At 41.0% G+C, this 21,316-nt stretch overlaps 1 protein-coding gene across 2 annotated transcripts in view; it reads right to left on the bottom strand.

The window, feature by feature from the left end:
* Positions 1-21,316, bottom strand: part of CUNH1orf141 (chromosome unknown C1orf141 homolog) — a 59,116-nt gene that overhangs the window by 24,572 nt on the left and 13,228 nt on the right. For both annotated transcript variants that reach the window (XM_040978624.1, XM_040978625.1), the window contains exon 4: positions 1,694-1,806. In XM_040978624.1, coding sequence (XP_040834558.1) covers positions 1,694-1,806 — 113 coding nt within the window. The remainder of the gene's footprint in view (positions 1-1,693; positions 1,807-21,316) is intronic.

The raw sequence follows: 21,316 nt of genomic DNA, 5'->3' as shown, positions 1-21,316 counted from the left end.
AATATTCAGTGTAGTCCTGGAAGGTTTGGCCAGAGTCATTATCCAAGAAAAAGAAATCAAAGTGACACAAATTAGAAAGGAGGACATCAAGTTCACTTGTTTGTAGATGAATATGAGTCTCTATATAGGAGAACAAAAAGAATCTACTAACAGACTATTGGAATGCAGGAGCAAATGTGGTAAAGTGGTAAGTTAAAAAATCAACACATAAAAATTAATAGCCTTTGTATACACAAACAAGTCCATGGTTGAGAAAGAACTTGTAAGACCAGTCCAATTCACAACAAAAAGTCTGAGTATCTTTGAATAAACCTAACCAATGATATACAGAATCTCTAAGATAAAAACTACAAAACAAAGAAAGAAGACTCCAAAAAAGGAAAATACTTTTCCATATTCACTGACTGATAGCATACCATCAAAATGCCCATATTACCAAAAGCAATCTACTGATTCAATGTGATCCCAGGCAAAATACCCATGATTTGCCTCTCAGATCTAGTCTAGAAAAAAGTGATGTTAAAATAAATATATGTAAATACGAGATCGCAAAAAGCTAAAGCAATCTGAAATGAAGAAAACAAACCTGGAGGCATCAATATACCAGAATTTAAGACATACTACAGGGAAGTGGTAGGCACAAACAGGCACAAACATAGTCATGCAGAATAATGGAACAGAACAGAAATATCAAAAATCAGCCTAAGCGTCTATGGTCAACTCTTTTTTGGCAAGAAAACTGAAACCAACTTATGGAGAAAGGACAATCTCTTCAACATATGGTGCTTGTAAAATTGGATCTGCATGTATAAAAGTGTGAAACAAGACTCCTGTCATACCTTTCAAAAAAAAATTGTAAATGCATGAAGGATCTAGGTCTATGGCCCTTTAACATCAAATTGCTCAAGAAAAGCATTGAAAAACTCTGCAAGACATGGTCGTAGGCAAAGACTTCTTGGAAAAGTCTCCAGAACAGGCAGTTAAATAAAAAAATAAGCAAATGGGATTATATCAAGCTAGGATGCTTTGACACTGCAAAGGAAACTACCAAAAATAGATAGACAATCAACAACCAAAAATTTTGCAAATAATGCAACTGATAAGGGATTAATATTCAGCTTCTCTGAAGAGCTTGAGAAATTCAACAACAATGAAACAAAAAATTCAGTTAAGAAATAGGCAAAAGATCTGAATTGGCAATTTTTAAAAAATGGAATGCAAATGGCCAACAGACATATTTAAGAAACGCTAAAGATCACACGGAAATGCTAATAAACAGAATGAGGTTTCACCTCATCCCAGTTAGAATGTCTATCCTCTGAAAATCACAAAAATAATAAATGCTGGCCAGGATGTGGGAGAAGGGTATGCCAATCAACAGGAATGTAAAGTAGCTCTACGTTCTGGAGGACAGTACGGAGATCTACCAATTCAGCTATGTCACCCCCTGAGACTTTACTCAAATAAAACGCAATCAGCATTCAAGAGAGGTATTTGTATATCCATGTGTATTGCCACTCGGTTCATAGAAGCTAACATATCGAATAAACTCAGTTGTCCATCAGAGATGACTGGATAATTAAAATATGGTGTGCACATATTGTAGAACATTATTCAGCCACAGAATTTTTAACACATGTTAACAAATAAAAAAAATAGTAATAGCAACCTATTAATAAATCGAAGGTATTACCTGTTGGCTTAGTTTCTTCAATTTTTGTATTTGTTGGAACAAAGTGTGGTCTAAAGGTTGGCTTTTCAAAATCACTCCTGCTAGGTTGAGTCTCATGCTCGAAAGAGACATGCCTAAAAAAAACATTTTTAAAACAAACCTATAGTAATTAGAAAATTTACAAAGTAAACTTTAAAATACATTTGGAGAAAGAGATTTATTGTAATGGTAAATCTAATAATACTATTGCAGTACAAATGTAAAACATTACGACTGACTACATAGGAGCTGAAACTATGAATGGTAGTCATTTGAAGTAGAGTGGAATGAGAAATATTCAATATGCTGTCATAAGACAGAGCACTCCACAGTTACTAGTCACTAGTTGGTTTACCCTTTCAGAACAACACTGCAAAGTGGTTCAGTGAGATAGAGGAGACATTACTATGCAAATATGAAGATATGGATGGTTTAGATACCAAAACTGTGTACTAACTATGATCCTACCATTCATTATTGGAAATATGAATTTTCCTCTTCTAACTTCTTTAGCTGGTGCAATAGTTCGTTTATGTAACAAACTGAGATAAAATTAACTGGAAAACTGGTGTATGATTATTTCTGGGTGTGTCTGTGAGGACATTTCCAGAAGAGTTTAACCTGTGAATCATAGCTGGGGAAGCGATGCCTTCAGCCAAGTGGGAACTATCCAACTAATTGGGGCTCACATAGAAGAAAATGGGGGTTCTTTTTCTCTGGGGATTGGGATACACTCTTCTCCACCCTTGGATATGAGAACAAGGATCTCTGACCTCTGCACTCCAGGACTTAGAACAGCAAACTCCCCACTATGTCCAATTACACTAGATCTCATGGGTTCTTCCTTGAAAACATATTCCAAAACTGCATGATTTCCACCTTAGTCCCTGAACCATTCATCATTACCTGAACTGTTTCTACCTGTTCTCTTCTGTTTACTCTCCCTGCTATAACTTGAGACTCGGACTGATTCACCTGACAACATCCTAAGCTTACAACAGACTATCACGGCACTTCTCAGCCTCAAGACCAATCAGGCCAATTTTCCTAGTAAATTCCCCATCTATAGGCACTTGTATACCTACATATTCATATGTCTATATATCACCTCTTTATCATTTATCTGTAGTTATTTATTTCACTTTTAATCTATCACCTATCTATTGTCCATCATTTTCTCTGTCTCTCTAGCCTATTGGTTCTGACTTTTTGGAGAACCTGACTATTATACAAGTGTCTGATGATATACTGTGTGATAATATATAATTGCAGACATGTCTGTTGACAGGAATGATTGGATTTGAGTTGGAGAATCAGATTTAAACTTATTCAGCTTGTCAAATTGAGGATCAAAATCTAGAGGCAAGCTGAACTGACTCAGTGACCAACCCCCCCGGCCTAGGCTCCGCCCCTCCCTGTCCGTGTCCTCGGCTCCAGTCACACCCTGGCGACCCGTAGGACCACCCAGCCCCGCTACACAGAGCCCTCCGATGCCCCCCCAAAGGCGGGCCTTCCATGGGACTCTGGCAAGCCCGGAGTGGCTCCCCATGTGGGCGAGGGAGTCGCCATGGTGCTTACCAGGTATGAAACGGCCCGCCCCGGGGACCCTCAGCCACCGCATGGCAGGTGAGGGACCAGGATTTTTTTCTTATATTTGATTGAAGAGAGCTTGATTATCATGTGTCATGGTGAAGTTTGCTTTTGTTCAAGCCTGTTGGGAGTTCTGTGTCCCTCCTGGATGTTGTTCCCCAATTCTTTCTCTAGATTAGGGAAATTTTCCCTTATTATTTCATTAAATACATTTGTAAACCCGGTCTCTTTCTGCACCTTCTGAGACTCCCAGAGCTCTTATTTATTTTTATTGAAAAGGCAGATATACAGAGAGGAGGAGAGACAGAGAGGAAGATCTTTTGTCTGATGATTCGCTCCCCAAGTGAGCACAACGGCCAGTACTGCGCCAATCCAAAGTCAGGATCGAGGAAATTCTTCCGGGTATCCCACATGGGTGCAGGGTCCCAAGGCTTTGGGCCATCCTCGACTACTTTCCCTGGCCACAAACAGGGAGCTGAATGGGAAGTGGAGCTGCCGGGATTAGAACTGGCGCCCATATGGTATCCCAGCGCATTCAAGGAGAGGACTTTAGCCGCTAGACCACGCCGCCGGGTCCATATTTGGCCTTTTAATAGTGTCTTTCAATTCTTGAATACTCTTTTGAGCCTGATCCAGCTCTTCTCTAGTGAAAGGAAATATCTTCTAATTGAGATTCTTCCTTCTGCCTCCTTCATTCTGTTTTGGAGACTCTCCACTGTACTTTTAATTTGCTCCACTGTATTTTTCATTTCTGATATATCAACTTTCATTTGATTAATTGCTGCTGTTTGCTGTGTAACATATTCCTTCATGATTCTCATTGTTGATAAGAAGTTGTGTAACAAGTGTTTTGAATTCTGTATCCCCGTTTTCTTGATGTATCCCTCAGTTAATTCTAAGGTTGGCAAAGGCAACAATATTCATTGTGCCCTTGTCTCTTCTTTTGCTCTTGATCATTGTACTTCTGGTTAGGAGATTTTTCTCCTTGGGGAACATTTGTAAACTCTGTCATCAACAGGTCTACAGTTCGACTTTATTTATTGTAGCTGGTACATTGCTCTTTGTTAGCACTCACTTGTGCCATTCCCTCTACCAAGTTTCAGGTTTGGGTTCTTATGTTAGATTTCCATCATGTTCTCCGTAGCCTCAGCTCTTGGCTCACTCTTCTCCACCTCCTGTGATACTGTGCTGAGGCTACACTATTGTCTGTGCAATCTTTCTCCCACTTCTGGTTGCAGCAGGTCCCAGACTAAGGAGACACCAGGTGTCCTATATATCTAGATTGTTGGTGTGCTGATCTTGCCAGAACCTGTTGGCTGTTAGGTTTGGGAGCCACACAGACCTATTTTGACCCATATGATGCCAAAATTGGTATTATTTTCCTTGTGGTACCAGTTCATGCACTGGGAGCTCAGTGAGTTCACTCCCCACTTAGCCCATGCACAGCTCACTGTTGTCCCTGCAGTCTTAATGTTTTTCCATGCTGTACAAAATGGTGCCTGATTCGGCTCTAGGGGGCAGACTGGGCTGTGAAATCCATCTTGTTCCTGCACTGCCTGCCTGGGATCTGCTGCTCTGTCTCTGCTCCAGTTCAAATCACACCAGCAGGACAGGCAGTTTTTTGTCTGGGTTCACCACCAGAGCTCCTGGTAAATGTCCCTTCCCACTTGTTGCTGGTGGAGTTCTGGCTGCTGGTGGAGTTTAGCTCATGACTTGCTGAATGCTGCTGGGATGGATATCAGTCACTGCAACACCACACCATTGTATCTGCTGCTTTCCTGTGTCTGTCAATCTCCAGATAGCCTTCTGCTCTTGTTCTGTCCTCTCAAGTTTCTTGTAATGTGCCCTCTCTGTTTCACATTGGCTAATGTTTCTCTGTTTAATCATGTCCTTAGCCACCATATTGATTCTCATGGTGATCATTTTTTTAATTTAATTTTTAGTTTTTTAGATTTATTTTTAAAATTCTTAGACTTAGTTATTATTTATTTATTTATTTATTTACTTTTACTGGAAAAGCAGATTCACGGAAAGGAGAGACAGTGAGAAAGATGTCCCATCTGCTTGTTCACTCTCCAAATGGCCACAACGACCAGAATTTTGTTGATACTAATCCAGAAGCCAATAGGTTCATCTGGGTCTCCCACTTGTATGCAGGGGCACATGGTCTTGGGCCATTCTTTACTGCTTTCCCAGGCCAGAAACAAGAAGCTAGATTGGATGTAGAGCACCCATGACACACACTGGCATGAATATGGCATGCTGATGCCTGAAGGTGGAGGATTAGCCTATTGAGCCATGGTGGCAGTCCCCAGTTTTGTTTGAAAAGTAGAGTACATGTGAAATGGTGGGAGGAGAGGAGACACAGAGAGAGACATCTTCCATTTGCTGGCTCACACCCCAAATGCCCTCAGACAACCGGAACTAAGTTAAGCAAAATTGAGGAGCCAGAAATTTCATCAGGATCTCAATATGTGAATAGCAGGAATTCCAACTCTTGGGTTACCTGCTGCCTCCTCCATGCAGGAAGCCAGATCAGAAGCAGAAGAGGAACTCTATGCTGGGCATAACCATAAAGCATGTGGGAATTCCAAGCTGCAGCTTAACCAATGGTCCATAATAACTTTCCTCTCCATTTTGTTAATATAAACTGCTAAATGCCATTTATCTTGATATGTTAAAATTGGTGACGTTCTACTTCACAGATAAGTAAAATAACAATTTCCCATGTTACACAAAGATCCTCTTCTATTGGGGGCTAAGCATTTATTCTTATACCTTCAAGTATCAGTGTTAGAAGTTGTTGATCTAATTGAGTAACCTGTGGCTATTTTCTCTGTTTTCAATACGAATGGGCACTGGGATGTTTCCTTCACAAAATTAAAGAAGGAATTTCCAAAAACTTATTTATAAAAATGACTACTGTTAGTAAGGATGGGTATTTGGCACAGCACTTGGGACTTATATATCCCATATTAGAGTTCCTGGCTTGAGTCTCATGCCCCCTCCACTTCTGATCCAGCTTCCTGCCGATGCATATCCTGGGAAAGAAGATAGTGAAGTATTTGAAATTATGACACCCATAGGGAAGATTAAGATGGAGTTCCTGGCCTGGTGAAGCCCTAAGTGGTTCGGGCATTTAAGGAAAAGAAACAGTGGATGGAAAATTCTCTTTTGTTCTCACTTTATTTATTTCATTTATTTTTTATTTATTATTATTATTTATAATATTACATAGTTGATTAGGGTACAAAGGGTCAAGGGTTACAGGAAAGTGGGTAAGAACATTGTTTCCACACTAATACCATCATTTTTCCCGCTGTATCTGGTGTCAGGGGAGAAGCCCCACCCAGCCTCCCACCCATCCCAGGTGCCCGATACAGAGTGTGTTCTGAGGGTCCTGCTCAAGCAGTTTTGATAGTTCAACAGTTCTGAATTGCTGCTAATCTCACCATTCCAAGCACAGTGAAATCTATTCAGAATCCACTGGTTGACATACTCTCTTCATGGTTGGGGTTCTGAGATCAGTAGTTCATTTGGAGGGATCTCCAAAGAAATTTAATCTGAGGTGATGCCAGACCTGATTCTTGTGTGAGTTTGCCGGTACAGGGTCTGGCACCGTCTGTCACCCCAATCAGCTTTTGCACATGCTGGCCGTTACAATTGCTGGGTCAGTTCTGTTTCCAGCCCTGTCTTCCACTTGAACCAATGGTTGTTGCAATCCAGGCTGATCATGCCCACTTCATACTTGGCCCTCATGGAAACTAGTGGGAGCTGCAGCCTGGTTGGGGCGACTCCCCATAATCCCCAATAGACCTGCCCCCTAACCTGGTTCCCATGCATGCCACTATGTACCGCAGACTTGTTCAGTTTGTCCCACATCCCATTTAGCTCTCATACATGTCAATGGGCATTGAAGCCTAGTTCAACCCCACTATCCAGCTCACACATATGCTGGCAGGTGCCTTTCCGTCTAGCCACCCGTGCCCCAGTCCTGGTTTTCATGCTCTCCAGTGGGAGTGGTAATCCAAGAGGAAGGTGCCCACTATTTCCCTCATAGGCCACTCCCATTCCCAGATTATGCACTCTCCAGGTAGTTCTGGAGTTTAACTTAACAGATTTAGCCTCCAGTGCCAGGCCTGCCAGCTGATGCTGCAGCAAAGCCTAACCAATCCTCACCCACTCTAATTTTTGCTTGCACTAGTTGGAACAGTCAGCCCAACTTGGCTTTTCCCTGATCTAACTCACATGAGGCCCACTGATGTTGCAGCCCTATCTGGTCTGGTCTGCCCCCATCCCTATTCAAACTTTCCAGTGGGAGTGGTTGTCCAGCAGAGGAGCCCAAATTCCCTCTGCCAGCTTTGCCCCATCCATCCCTGGTTCTCAGGCATGCTGTTTGGGCACTGCGGCCACATCTAGTACAGCTCACCTGACCTTGGCATTCCGTAATGTGCACAGGTTTGTGTCGCGACCGAACCTGTCCTGATCCACACTTTATTCTGGTGCTTGGATTTGCCAGTGGGTGATGTGAACTGGTTCAGCCTGGTCTGCCTCCGACCTATGCCAAATGCATGCCGGTGGCTGTCTTTCTCTGATCTGGTCTGGGTTGCTTCCTATTATGGTTCTTGTGTTCACCTGCAGGGACTGTGTTCCAACAGAGGCGTTTCCCAAGTTCATCCATCAGAACCTCTCCCTATGCCAGATCTTGTGCACCTTCCAGCACTCCTTGCTGGTCTTCAATCCATTCCGGTTCTTACTGTTGGATGTTTCAGCCCAGACAAGGCTTGTCCATACTCAGACACTGCTTACACATGGCTCAGTAGGGGGCAGAGACCTAGCCTAGTTTGTCCTACATCTACCCAGATTCTCCAGAGCACCAGGTGGTGCTGGCATCTAGACTAGCTAGGTGCCAGCACCAGTTCACATTTGTGTCAAGGGAGATTGCAGCCATGTCCAGACCAGAATGCACCCCCTACTCTGGCCCCCGCACTCTCCCATGGGAACCCCAACCCAGCAAGGGTGCATGCTCACAGCTCCCCAACCAAGCCTATTCCTAGCCCTAGATTACACGCATGCCAGTGGGTGCTCTGACCCAGTTGGCTTAGCCCCTCACCAGTCTCAGCCTTTGCCTTTGGTGCTGTGGCCTAGTATTACTGCCTCATGCAGACCAGTCAGCGTAAGAGCTTAGCTTGGCATGACCTGTTCTCCAGCCTGATTTCTGTTCTTCCTAGTGAGTTGAGATTTGCTCGGCCCTGCCCGGTCCACCCTCTTCCAGTTGCAGCTGAGCCCACCCCACATCCTATTTTAGGATGCACCTTCAGGTGTGCTGCTGCCTTGACCTGCCCAGACTATTGTCAGTTCCTTTACCCATAAGTGATGGAAGGTTCCAGGGTCACACCTAGCTCAGCCCATTACCACTCCAGCTCACGAGCTAACCAACAGGACTTGTATTTCCACAGGGTTGGATCCACACTTCACCCACAGAATCTACCCTCAGACCTTGTTCTCTTGTGTGCTCTTGACCCTGCTAAGTATGACCCGTCCACTGTTCCACCACTCAATCAGGTGCTGATACCTAGCCCTGCCAGACAGGCCCCCATCCATAGCTTCCATGTGGACTGGTGTGTGGCAGTCAGTGATGCTCTATGCTAAAAGCCCATTTCAGGATTCCCATTTGGGTTGGTGAATCAGTCTGGCCCAAACAGAGCTTATGGTCTCTCCCCTCCAAACTACCAGGCCTCAGTCCCCATGCTTGCCAGAAGTTCCATGACCCCATTGCTGGGAATCACCCAGAATTTATCCTTCACCTACACTTAACACTGGCCTTATCCATGGATGTCCCTAGGCAGCAATTACATATCCTAAAAGCCACAGAGCTCAACGCTGGGCGGCCAGCAGGCAGATCCTGGCACCACTTTCTGCTCTGCCCGCAGAATGCCTAGGACTCAGTCAAGTGACTTTGGCCTGAGTCCCCAGCATTGGGTCAGCCCTGGCTGGGGCACCCCCCACCGCTGCCACACTGCAGGGAACTGCTTTTGCCCCATCCCCACAGCCAAACACTCTCTCACTCTATTTTTGTCTGTTTCTGTCTCTGCCTCTGAAATAAAAAAGAAAATAAATAACCAAAAGCAAATTTAAAAGACTTATATCAGCCAAAGGTAGCATCTGACACCTCCGTCTGCAATTACACATTGATTAGATGACACATCTGCTGGTTTTCTACTCATTTAGCTTTCTGAAAAGGATCTTGGAGGCAGTGGGATGAGCGTGCTAGTGGGGCACACTATATCGCACTGTTTGCCATAACAAAGAGTTTCTGGAGAGAAAAGGAGAAGATAAGAGCCTGAATGCTTCTATTCATTCTACAAAATTCACAGTTATACTTGGTATTTAGAGTCAGGGTCCTTACTGGGTAATTAAATAATGAAGATACAACCCCATCAATGGAATTGTAGGAAGTGTCAGAAATCTGGATGGTGTATTGAAAATTTTCCCAAACCTAATTACTAACTCAATATCCATTTTATCTCACTTAGCTTTGGTTGTTTTAATGGGTGGCTTAAACAACAGAAATTTATTCCTCCAACTCCAGGATGCCAGAAAGTCTTAGATTAGGGCAACTAAACATAGTGGTTGGTGGGGCATTCTTCCCAGGTGACAGACAGCTGCTGTCTTAGTTACATGGAGAATCAGAGACACAGAGCAGAGTCTTTCATCTTCAGTTTACTTCCCAGTTGGCTGAAACAACCAGGGCTGGGCCAGGCTTGAGCCAGGGACTGAGCTTCACCTAGATCTCTCAAGTGGATGGCCAGGGTCCAAGCACTTGACCATTCTCTGCTGCCTTTTCCAGGTCATCAGCAGGGCACTGGATTGCAAGTGGAGTAGTCAGGACACAAACTGTCATTCATATGGGATGATATGTGGTATGTTGCAGGCAGCAACTTTGCCCACCATAATAGGACATCAGGTCCCTTTTCAACTTTCTTAATTTTAGGAAATCTACAACTCTGATTTGTGGTGTTTGGCAACTTTTGTCATGTAAATACTAGCATGGTCAATTTTAAGTTACAAATGTGACATCACTTAGTGTGGAAATTTTTCACTTTCACCATATGGATATAATAGATGCAAGTCACTTTAAAAATCAGCTCATAATTAAACATAGACAATGTTGGGGAAGTGATGACTTTTAAATAGTGTGTTTCTTTTTAGTATGCCACTGAAGTCTCAGCTTACAAAATTTAATAGTTACCATTTAATAATCATCTCACAAAAATGTTGAGAAGTCAACAATTAGCCAGTGAGTTGGCAGAAGCTGTCTTCAGCAAACCACTGTCCTATACTTTGGAATAAGATTAGAAGAGCAAAGAGGAGGAGGATTTGTGCTAAAAGAGTCAGAGCTATCACCCACTCACACGTGGAATGACAGGAAACTCAAACTATTGTTGCTGCCCTCTTTCCACTTCAGCTTCTCCTGTATCACTAGACTTGCTTATATGGGAAATAAAAAACCTCCATTATGGTGGATAAATATCACATCTCACATCCTTAAATAACCTAAACAATAAGGGAAAGTGAAATTTGAGAAATAAGCGATTGCTTCATGTTTGTGTGTCCTTGAATTATAGACAGTGAAATAGTTAAACTAGTATTTTAGATTTCTAAAACTCGGTATTTGATTTATGTTGTGTCAGACTTAGGAATCAAAGCTGTGTTTACAACAAAGAACGGAAGACTGTTCTATCTTTGCCTATTTTCAGAAACTGTTCATACAGTTCTTTGAAACTTTAAAGGAACTCACCCTTGACACAACTTAAAAGTGGTGCTTTTGTAAAAGAGGGCTTTGACTATTTTCTCAAAATTTTCTACAGTTACTGATCCATTTTTTTCTTGCTGCTAAGATTATTTTCTCCACTCACATTTCCCCAAGAGATGAAACATTATTACACTCACATTTCAAACCACTGTAAAATATACAAAGAGACTTCAAAAGGTTTGTGGGAAAAATGGAATAAAAAGACGTAAATTTTATTTCTCAACATAATTTCCATCAAGTTCAAGAAACATCTATAATCAATGATCCAAGCCACTTAATCCATCTCAAAAGAACAAAGGATTCTGGAAACCCAAGCATGTCAATGCAGTCTTTTCCACATTACTAAATGAAGACAAATGGCTGTTCTTTAAAGGCATTTTGAGATTAGAAACGAAAAGTCAAGGAACCAAATAAAGACTATGAAGCTAATGTCTAATTTATAATCGAAGCTCTTGCCAAATTGCCATTGTTTGATATGAGGAACTGATGGGATTTATTGTGGTGGAAAAGGGTTCCTCGAGAAGTATTCCTGCTAAAGCTTTGACTGATTCTCAGACTATCAGAAAGCAGGTGTTTTCGTTCTCTGGCTGTCCTGAAGTCAGTAAACAATCTGTCTTGAGCATCCCATCTAACTGTTGCCATGACTGCTTTTGGTGAGTATGTTTTTGCTTTAACTCAAATGCTTCCACCTCTTGGTAACCATAGCTTTTCTTTTACTTTGTCTTCAGGTTCTTACTGGTAAAGCCATGTTTCAACTCCTATTGTACTTCTTCAAAGAAATCTTCAGGATCTTGGTTCTGCATGCTTAAAATTTCCACTATGAACTGCCACTGTCTATACTTGATGCAGGTACAAAAATCTGAACATGGATTGAACAGGAAGCTGTTCAACCTTAACCTTTCAGTCAGAATCATAAGTCTAGCCAAATGAGATGACTATAGGGCTGGATATTTTTCTGATGCTGTCAGTCCTCTTCAATCATGGCATGAACATGATGGATTTTGATAGGGATGGTCAACTGGTGAAGTCTTAATTTTAAGATGTATCTCATCCCCTTTTGAAATGAGTAATCAATTTTTAAACTGCTGATTTCTTTGGGACATTGTCCCTATTAGGTATCAGGGTTTTTAGCATTTTTTTCTACTCAAGCTTTTCCATAAATGTGATGTTGTTCTTTAAGTGTGTCAGACCCTGATAGAATCTCCCCAAATGGATTTTTTGTCATCTTTAGTGTCTTAAGCCAGATTGTATATGTTATTATCAAGTTAGTACGCCTTAAGATGCTAAAAAATTTTGAAATGCATTCAAAATATTTTCAAAAGTTGTGTTTTCCAGGAATTTTTCAAGATCATTGTGTAAACTATTCTTTCTAAGCTAGGGGACCTGAGCTTCACCCAGGAATCACCAGATTATCACTTTATGCACTAGTTCTCTGAACCTGTCTTCCATGGCGTAACAGCTAGAGAATCAGGTGGCAGTTGTAACATACTATGTTACCGAGTTTAGTAAACCCAAGTCTTTTATAATGTACGGTATGCACATTTGCTATTAGTCCAGAGACTGAAAATATTTCTGCCTTTTGGGGCTGCTCACTATGTAAACATCCTTACAAAGTCCACCTTGCAATGCCTCTGTAGACAGAAACACAAAAATGCAAGAAACATGGAAGATGAAATTAAGAAAAAAGAATGGCAGGGATAAGATAAAAACTGTATTCCTTGCACTGGATTCTCATAGAAGATAAGGAACAAGACCTGACATTATTAGTTTGGTTGGCTAATGCTTGGTAGTAGTTTAATTTTTTTTTTACTGGATTTCTGCTTCTTGTATGGTGGTGGGGGGGGGGAGTTGGAGGCCGGTGTGATGGGGGGGTGGGGGGGGGGGGGTAGGGAGGGAGGAGGGGGGGTTGGTGGTGGTTTTTGGGCACTGGCAAGGGCCGCTATTGAGCCGCCCGACGAAAGCCACGACACAGAAAGAACCGAAGCGAGACAGGAAGACAAAGAGAAGAGGACGCAAGCCAGAATGAAAAGAAAGAATCGACAGGCGGAAGAGAAGAAGGAGAGAAAGGGGGGAAGGATGCGAGGGCAGGCGGCAGCCCGCACGGCAGGCAGGGGGACGAAAGGCAAGGCGGCAACGGAAGGAAGGCACGGACGGAGGAAGGAGAGGAAAGGAAGCGAAGGCCGGCAGAAAGACAAGAAGGGACGGGAACGAAGGGAAGGGAAGGGAAGGGAAGGCGGACGGGCAGGGCGAGGGAAGGGACAGGGGACGGGCCGGGTACGGGCAAGGGACGAGGGAAGGTGCAGACGGACAGTGCCGCGAGCACAGGGCCAGGTCCCTGGCCGGAACCGAAAGCCGGTCACGGAGCCGGGCACGGGTTACGTCCGGTCCGGCCTAATCCGCCTTGCACTTCACTTCCTTCCTTCCTTCCTTCCTTCCTTCCTTCCTATATTCCGTCTCCCTTCCATTCTGTCTCTCTTTCCCTTTTTCTTCTTCCCTCTTACAGTTACAAAAATCCCTGTGAAATTACATTTTGTGTCAGCTGAACGGCCCACCTCTGGCCTTTGTAGCCATTTGGGAAGTGAATCAGCAGATGCAAGATCTCTCTCTCTCCTTTTCTCTATAATTCTGCCTTTCAAGTTAAGAGAGAATGAGAGGAAGAGAGATACAGAGAGAGAGAGAGTCACAGAGACACAGCTCCCATCTACTGGCTTCCTTCTCAAATATCTGCAGCAACTTGGGCTAAGCTAGGCTGGAGATGGAAGCTAAGAAACTTAACCCCGATCCTGTCTCATGTATGAGGGGCAGGAGCACAATTTTTTGAGCCCACCTCCATGCTCTGTTAGAGAGCACTAGCAGGAAACTAGAATTAATAGTCAGCATTGGGTGTTGAACCCAAGTCATCCTACATGGAACACGAGTGTCTTACCTGCTAAGGCAAATGCCCACCCATTTTATTAAAATTCTTTTATTAAAATAATTTTAATAAATAATATGTATATACATTATGTACTGATAAAAGCATGGTAATTAACAATTGCCCCTCTTTGTTACTTTAAGATTGGTCCCTTAGTATAAAGCAGGTTACTGGGAATTACAGACACCTCAGTGTGCTGCATAACAATAGGAACTTCATCATTTTATCTAAATATGACATGGTAACTGTATTACTCTGGGCATCTCCCAGCCTGTAGTAATTTTATTCTATATTCAGAATGAGTTTTTTAGTTTCCATATATAAGGGAGAATTTGCAGTATTTCTCTGTTTCTGAATTATTTTACTTGACAACCTCCAGTTCTTTCCATGTTTTTGCTGAACATAAGATTTCATTTTTTTTTCATTGTGTGTGTGTGTGTGTGTGGCTAAATACTGTTGCTTTCAGTTTAGATAAAATACTTCTTCAAGGAATTTTCTCAGGAAGAATATATATATGCATTACTTTCTAAAGCATTTCATATTTGTAGGAAAAAAAATCCCTGTCTTTGTTCTCATATATACATGATGTCTCATCCAATTGGGGGATTCCTAAATTGCATTCTGTTCAAATGCAGAAAATGCTCACTGTGTTCTAGCCTTCAAAATACAAAGTGTACAAATAAAACTGCTCTTATTTTCCTTCCTTTGTCATGTAGATAATTTTTTTGCCTTTGTAATGAAGGCATTTTAGCATAAGACAAGCATTTGGTGATTCTTTTGATCTGAATTTTCAATTCTGCTTTTAAATTACTTTTTCCAATGTTTGATTACTTCCTAGTCATCTGCCTCTCTCCTTTCTGACTTATGAACAAGTATATATTTACATAGTGAGTATCTTCAGACTATACTACAGCTCTCTCTTCAGGATGATTTCCATGTTTTTCTATTTTTGTAAGATTGTGCCTCAATTTTATCTTTTAAAGCATTAATTCAGTCTTTATCTATATTGTTATTGACTTTTTTATTTAGTTTCGATTCAGAAATGTTTTAAATCTGCCTTCTGCTTGGTTATTATTTCCATGATTATTCCATGACTTCCCTCTGTTTTCCCATTAAATCTGTGCAGCCTCCCCTGAGCTCTGGCACACTAGCCAACAGCTGGAGTCAGGAGTTGGAGCTACATGCTGTCCCCACGCACTTCATGGTAGGTCATGGGTATCCCAACCATTATGTTAGCTGCTGACCCATAAACCCTTCCCACCTCACAGTAAAACATATTCCTTAAAGCTGTCAAGTAATTTTTAATAAACAACCACTATTGATAAACTCCTATTTCTCTGGGTCTGAGCTAGTGGGAGTTCTCCTCCTGTTTCAGGAAGAGGTTGAATTCAATTCAGTAGGGAAGATTTATCTATAAAATGCAGGAAGAGACAAGACCTTTAACTTCCCAAAACCCTCGTTGGGTCTTTGAGAAGCCCGAGTCCTGTAGGTTATAGCAAACCACAGAATCTCTGTTTCTGCTCATACAAATGTCTACCATCTCCATCCTTCTTAACCCCACCCCACTCAACTATGATGTCACCTATTACCTAAAATTTTAGAATTCTTCACTTTCCGAAAACATGGCTTGAGTTAATCTCATTCCTATTTTATTTAAATTTATTAGTGTGCATGATTTTATATGCAAAAATAAAACTTTATTTGGCTAGTCTCTTTTGTATGCTTTTGAGTGCCTATTATGTGTCAAGGCATTTAAAACTCTTCATACATGCTCATAAAATTCTTTTACTTCTCACAAAAATCCTATGACATAACTACTTCAAAGATGGGCAAACTGAGGTGCAAGAAAGATTATGTAACTTATTTAGCACCACAGAGATAGCCAGGAGTAAATCTAAGATACAAGCCTGGCAACTGACCTGTAAACCTTATACTCTTCATCATACAGAGTTAACAATGCATACAGAATTAAACATACATGGAATTTGGCCAGTTTAATTCACTATAGGCTATCACCAGATTCCTTATTTGCATTTAATTATTTTTTCCACACATCATCTTGCCCTGTTGTCAAAAGACAGAACTGAATCTACAGAAATAACCAAAATATCCAGAACATCATCATTGACATGAGGATGAAAGCTTTCTTCCTTAGCCTCTGTCATTTGAGCAGTCGCTCTGGTGTGACTGTGAAGAACTCACTGCAAGATCAGTTGCTTCCTGGAAGATTCTGAAGTTGCTATGACCCCAAGCAAAGCATCCAGTTCTCTGAGGAGTCCTCATAATTCTGAAATACATATTTCCTTTGCTATTTGATGATATTTCTGAAGTCCAATTCTTACCATGCACTGCCCTGCTTCAATCCTCAGAGGCTCCTCCTTGTCTCAGGAGACACCCCAAGTTCTTCAACTGCCTGAGATCTTCAGTGATCTGACTGTTCCCTGCCCCTCTAGTCTCATCTCTTCCCAGTCACTCGCCAGTCTTCGCCCTTTATTGTGTATAAGTCAGCCAACACTGAGCTACCTTTGATTTTTTTCACTGAATTTCATGCTTTCTTTTGTCTTTCTTTCGTCAGTTTTACTGCTTTGACCTTTCTGCTTGTAATGCTCTCGTTTTCAAGTCTTGTTTCTCCTTGACTAATTCCCTGGTTCTTACCTCAGGTGCTGCTTCCTCTAGGAAGCTTTTGCCGGCCCACATGAGAGAAATTTCTCCATAGCAACTGGTATTTGTCTGTTTACTTATATGACTCTCTTAATATATGTTAACTACATAGGTACAGTTCACCATTGCTGTAATGTCCACAGAGTATAGCAGTAATTCAATAAATACTCGTAAAATAAAGGAAATATATTATGGAATAAAATTGATCAATAAAAGTTTGTATTTATATTAGAGCTGTTGTAAATGGAAGATATCTGCAAAGATGTTTTTATTCATATTTGATGAGAATCCAGAAACAACAAGTAATTCATTGCAGAATGAGAATTATTCAAGTCTGAGTGAAATCTGGTATTACATTAAACAGCAATTTAGGCTGCACTTCTGGAAACATAACCTGGTGGTTCGACCAATTGATCCCCTTGAGAACAGCACTGAGAAAATTCAAGGGAACAAAACTTTTTTTGAAGAGCTTCCCAAAACAATAATGACTGGAAGGGTGAAGAGTTGGGCAAAGAGGGAAATTTGGAGAGAAACAAGATTGGTATTTGGAGATATGATTCTTTTAATTCCAAAATCAGCAGCAGAGACCTAAGAAGTTCCTGGCAGCTTTTGTTCAATATGCGAGTCTGTGAAAATAAAACTGAAATTCAGGGTTGACTAGAGAAAGGATGCTATAATATCACCCTTTGATGCAGATTGGGTCCCAAAGTTTTGCACATTTATAACTGAAAAGTTGGGGTGAACAAGAAGTTTTGGATTTCATTAACTAATCTGACTTAGAAATGCTAGTGTTACTAGCCTAATCACTTGCCAAAGCCAGCACAGCTTGGGAAGAGAACCTATAGAATTTAAAATTATGTTCATACATTTATAATCACATTGCCCAGTTCTTAATTTAAAAAATAACCAGACATATGAGGAGATAAGATTAAATGCTTTTAAATGCATGAAAATCATTTCCTTTGCTATTACAGAAGGTTCTAATTTATTTTGACTAGGTCCTATTTATTTTGACTCTGCCTATGATTTTGGTGACTTTTATAAGAAGTTTTTTTTTTTTTACCAACACCTATATCTTGTAGAGTGCTTCCAATATTTTCCTCTATTGGTTTGTGGTTTTTGGGTGCTGATTTAGGTCCTTGATCTATTTAGAGCTCATTTTGTACGAAATGAATGGTGGGGCCTTGCTTCTTACTTCCATAGATTGATAGCCAATTATCTCAACAGCATTTGTTAAAGAGACCAAATTAGTCCCCTGGATTATTTTCAGTTCTCTTGTTGAAGGTTAGTTGACTGTACATGTCTGTATTTCCTTTCTGGGATTTCCTTTCTGATACATTGATCTTATCTGTTTCTGTACCAGTACTAGACTTGTAGCATGCACACTACACAACAGATTCAGGACTAATACTCAGGATTTAGAAGAGCTTCAGAAGCTAAACAACAAAACCCTCTTAAGAAATGGGCTGCTATGAACATAGGGGTGCATGTTGGTTTCTTGTGTAACAGGTGTTTTGGATATATTCCTAGAAGTGCTACTGCTGGATCATATGGTGTGCAGATTTTCATAGCAGCACAATCAATAATTGTAAAATCTTGGAAGCAACTGAAATACCCATCAACAGAAGACTGGATAAGAAAGCTATGGTTCATCTACTCCATGGAATACTACTCAGCTATTAAAAAAAAAAAAAAGAAAGAAAGAAATGCATTTCTTTGTGGCCAAATGAGCCAATTGGAAACCATTATGCTAACGGAAATGAGCCAATCCCAACAGGTTAGATACCACATGTTTGCCTTAATTTAAGATGAAATGATGTCAATCCTAATAGTCTCTGTAAATTGTAATATTATTACACCCTCAGTCTGTACCACATGCAATAAGCTATTGTGATGTAACCAATGAACCAATAATCAATGAGAGGCAGACTGCTTATGATCTACATCAAAGAACTGAAAAGCCTGATATGCTTTTAATACCCTATGTTATTCCTCAATGGGTCAGGAGAGCAGAGAAATCTTATAACTTCTTAGAGGGTGTGAGGAAGATATTAAGTATAACCTATCAAGATTGTAACAGGTAACTTACAGACAGCAGACTCGAATCTGTATTAGACATTAGCAAAAACTATAAAGACACACGATCCAAGAGCAATCCTGACAGCCTCATAACAGGAGGTCATATGCACAGAACAGGAGGGGACCCCAGAGTGGAACAGAGCAGGAGGCGGCTTAAATCCTAACCCTGGAGACTCCTGGTATCTCACCAAGAACTATCAGAACGGGCACCAAGGTTTATATACAAACTGCCAAGGAGATCACAGGGAATTGGAGTGCCCTGCAGGCTGAGAACTCTGAGGTCAACCATTCCCTATTGGATCTTCCACACAGGATGGAAGAAGCCCAGATCCTTCCTCAAGGGATCCAATATCATTGCAACAACAGCCAGGAGCCCTAAGTGGTCCTCAGAACAAAAGAACAATAAAATTCCTTCAGGACTTGGCAGAAGAGCTTTCTCTGATCCTTAATTCCAACTTTGGCTCTCCACCCTCTCTTGCAATGACCATCAGGGTCACTCTGGAGCTCCCCCAAAACATTAGATCAGATAGACAGAGACAAATAAGGAAAGCTTAGAACAGACAGGAAAAAGTCAGTTTGGATTCCCATATACCTTACTAGGTAGGACACAAAGATAGTTACTTTGCACTGATGAATTGAAGATTTCTGTGCACAGCCTTCCTAAAACTGTTCTGCTCCTCAATCGTTAACAAATGGTTTGTTAGAGTTGTAAGCCTGTTTGGACTATCCTAAAATTCGCGAAGTTGAGTAAAAATCACGCTTGAATACTAAAAGCTGCTAAATATAAAAATGAAAATAAACACAAGACAGCTGAATAATACCCTATAACCATTTTAAGGTTTATCGCAGTCAGATGTGTATAAACTGAAATTGAGATGCCAATGACTTAGTTGCAGGATGTGGTTAAGAACTTGCATTTTCTAACATATTGGTCACTCAATACCATGTCAATTAACTTCATGATGTTGTAAATTTCCATGTTTCTTCCTGTTGTTGAAGTTGTGTAGTGGCTTTTCATTATAGGGGATGATATTCTGCCAGTGTTACTTTCAGAGCAAGGATGGTCTTCCAATGAAATTGTTGAATTTATCTGGACAATAAGATGCTGGACTCTCTGCATGGTCCATGCCCACAATGAAGGAATCACGACTGATTATGAATTGTACTACTCTAACAATATGGAGAAATTCAACATGGGGAGAGGGGTTGGGAGGGGTTGGGGGAATCCCAGAGTCTATGAAACTGTATCATAAAATGAAACAATTAAAAAAATGTGCAAAGGAAATGAGCTGACATTTTCCAAAAGAACAAATTCAAGTTGGCTTATATATATATATATATGAAAAATGCTCAGGCTCCCTACTTATCAAGAAAATACAAATAAAACTACATTAAGGTTCTACCTAACTCCAGTGAGAGTGCCCTACTTTCAGAACTTTACTAACAATACCTACTGGCAAGAATGTGGGGGAATGAATATCCTAATTCACTGTTGGTGAGCGTGTAGGCCAGTGCAGCCTATGGAAGTGAGTAAGGAGAATGCTAAGACAATTGAAAATTGATCTACTGTATGACCCAGCTATCCCACTCTGGGAATACATTCAAATGAAGTGAAATCTGCATATGAAAAAGTGAGCTGCAACCTTATATTTATAACAGCACAACCCTCAACAGTGAAGACATGGAAACAACCCAGAAACCTGTAGTAGATAAAGAAATTGTGGTACATCTACACCAGGGAATACTACTCAGTCATTTAAAAAAATGAAATTCTTTCATATGCAGCAAAAGGGCCCCAGCTGGAGACCATTATTCTCAGTGAAATAAGCTAATCTCTAAAGGAAAAATATCATATGCTGTTTCTGATATAAGGCAAACTTCATACAAAATACAAACTGAAGAGATCCACAGATGGACACATATACACATACATTTTCATAGCTGAACTGTAAATGGAAACTAGCATACCAGGAAGTGCAGCTATGACGCAGTGGACATCTCTACTCCTGAATAAAAGGAGGACTCCTGATGAAACTGCTAGGTATACCTTGACAATATGATACTGCTCCTTTTTTTTTTTTAACCATTTCCTGTACTTACAATGACATGGCATTGATACACTTGAATGGCAGAATGTTGGACTTGTGACTGTTGCTGAAGGACTACATTATTGTCATAATATTGGGGGAAAGAGTTGATGAGGGAGAATGGGGAGGAAGGAAGGGGAGGTGGGAGGGAATTACTATACCTACAAAATCATATCATGGAAAATAATATTAATCAACTAGTTACAGGAAAATAATGGAAAATACAATGAAAACAGGCCCTCAGGGGAAATCATACAGTAACAATACTTACTATGTTCAGGTATTTAAACAGTAATTTGAAACAGACTATGTGTCTGATTGTGGTCTTTTCAAATATAGCATGGGATTAGCACATGGTTAGTACAGAGCTAGTACTGTGGCATCGTGGGTAAAACTGCTCCGTGAGATGCTGGTATCCTACATATGCATTAATTCAAGTCTCAGTTGTTCCACCTCCT

Source organism: Ochotona curzoniae, unplaced genomic scaffold, assembly GCF_017591425.1.
Source record: "Ochotona curzoniae isolate NIBS_2020 unplaced genomic scaffold, NIBS_Ocur_1.0 contig_291, whole genome shotgun sequence".
Classification (NCBI taxonomy): Eukaryota; Metazoa; Chordata; class Mammalia; order Lagomorpha; family Ochotonidae; genus Ochotona; species Ochotona curzoniae.
The sequence above is the reverse complement of the archived record's forward strand: the minus strand, read 5'-3'. Positions and strand labels throughout refer to the sequence as shown.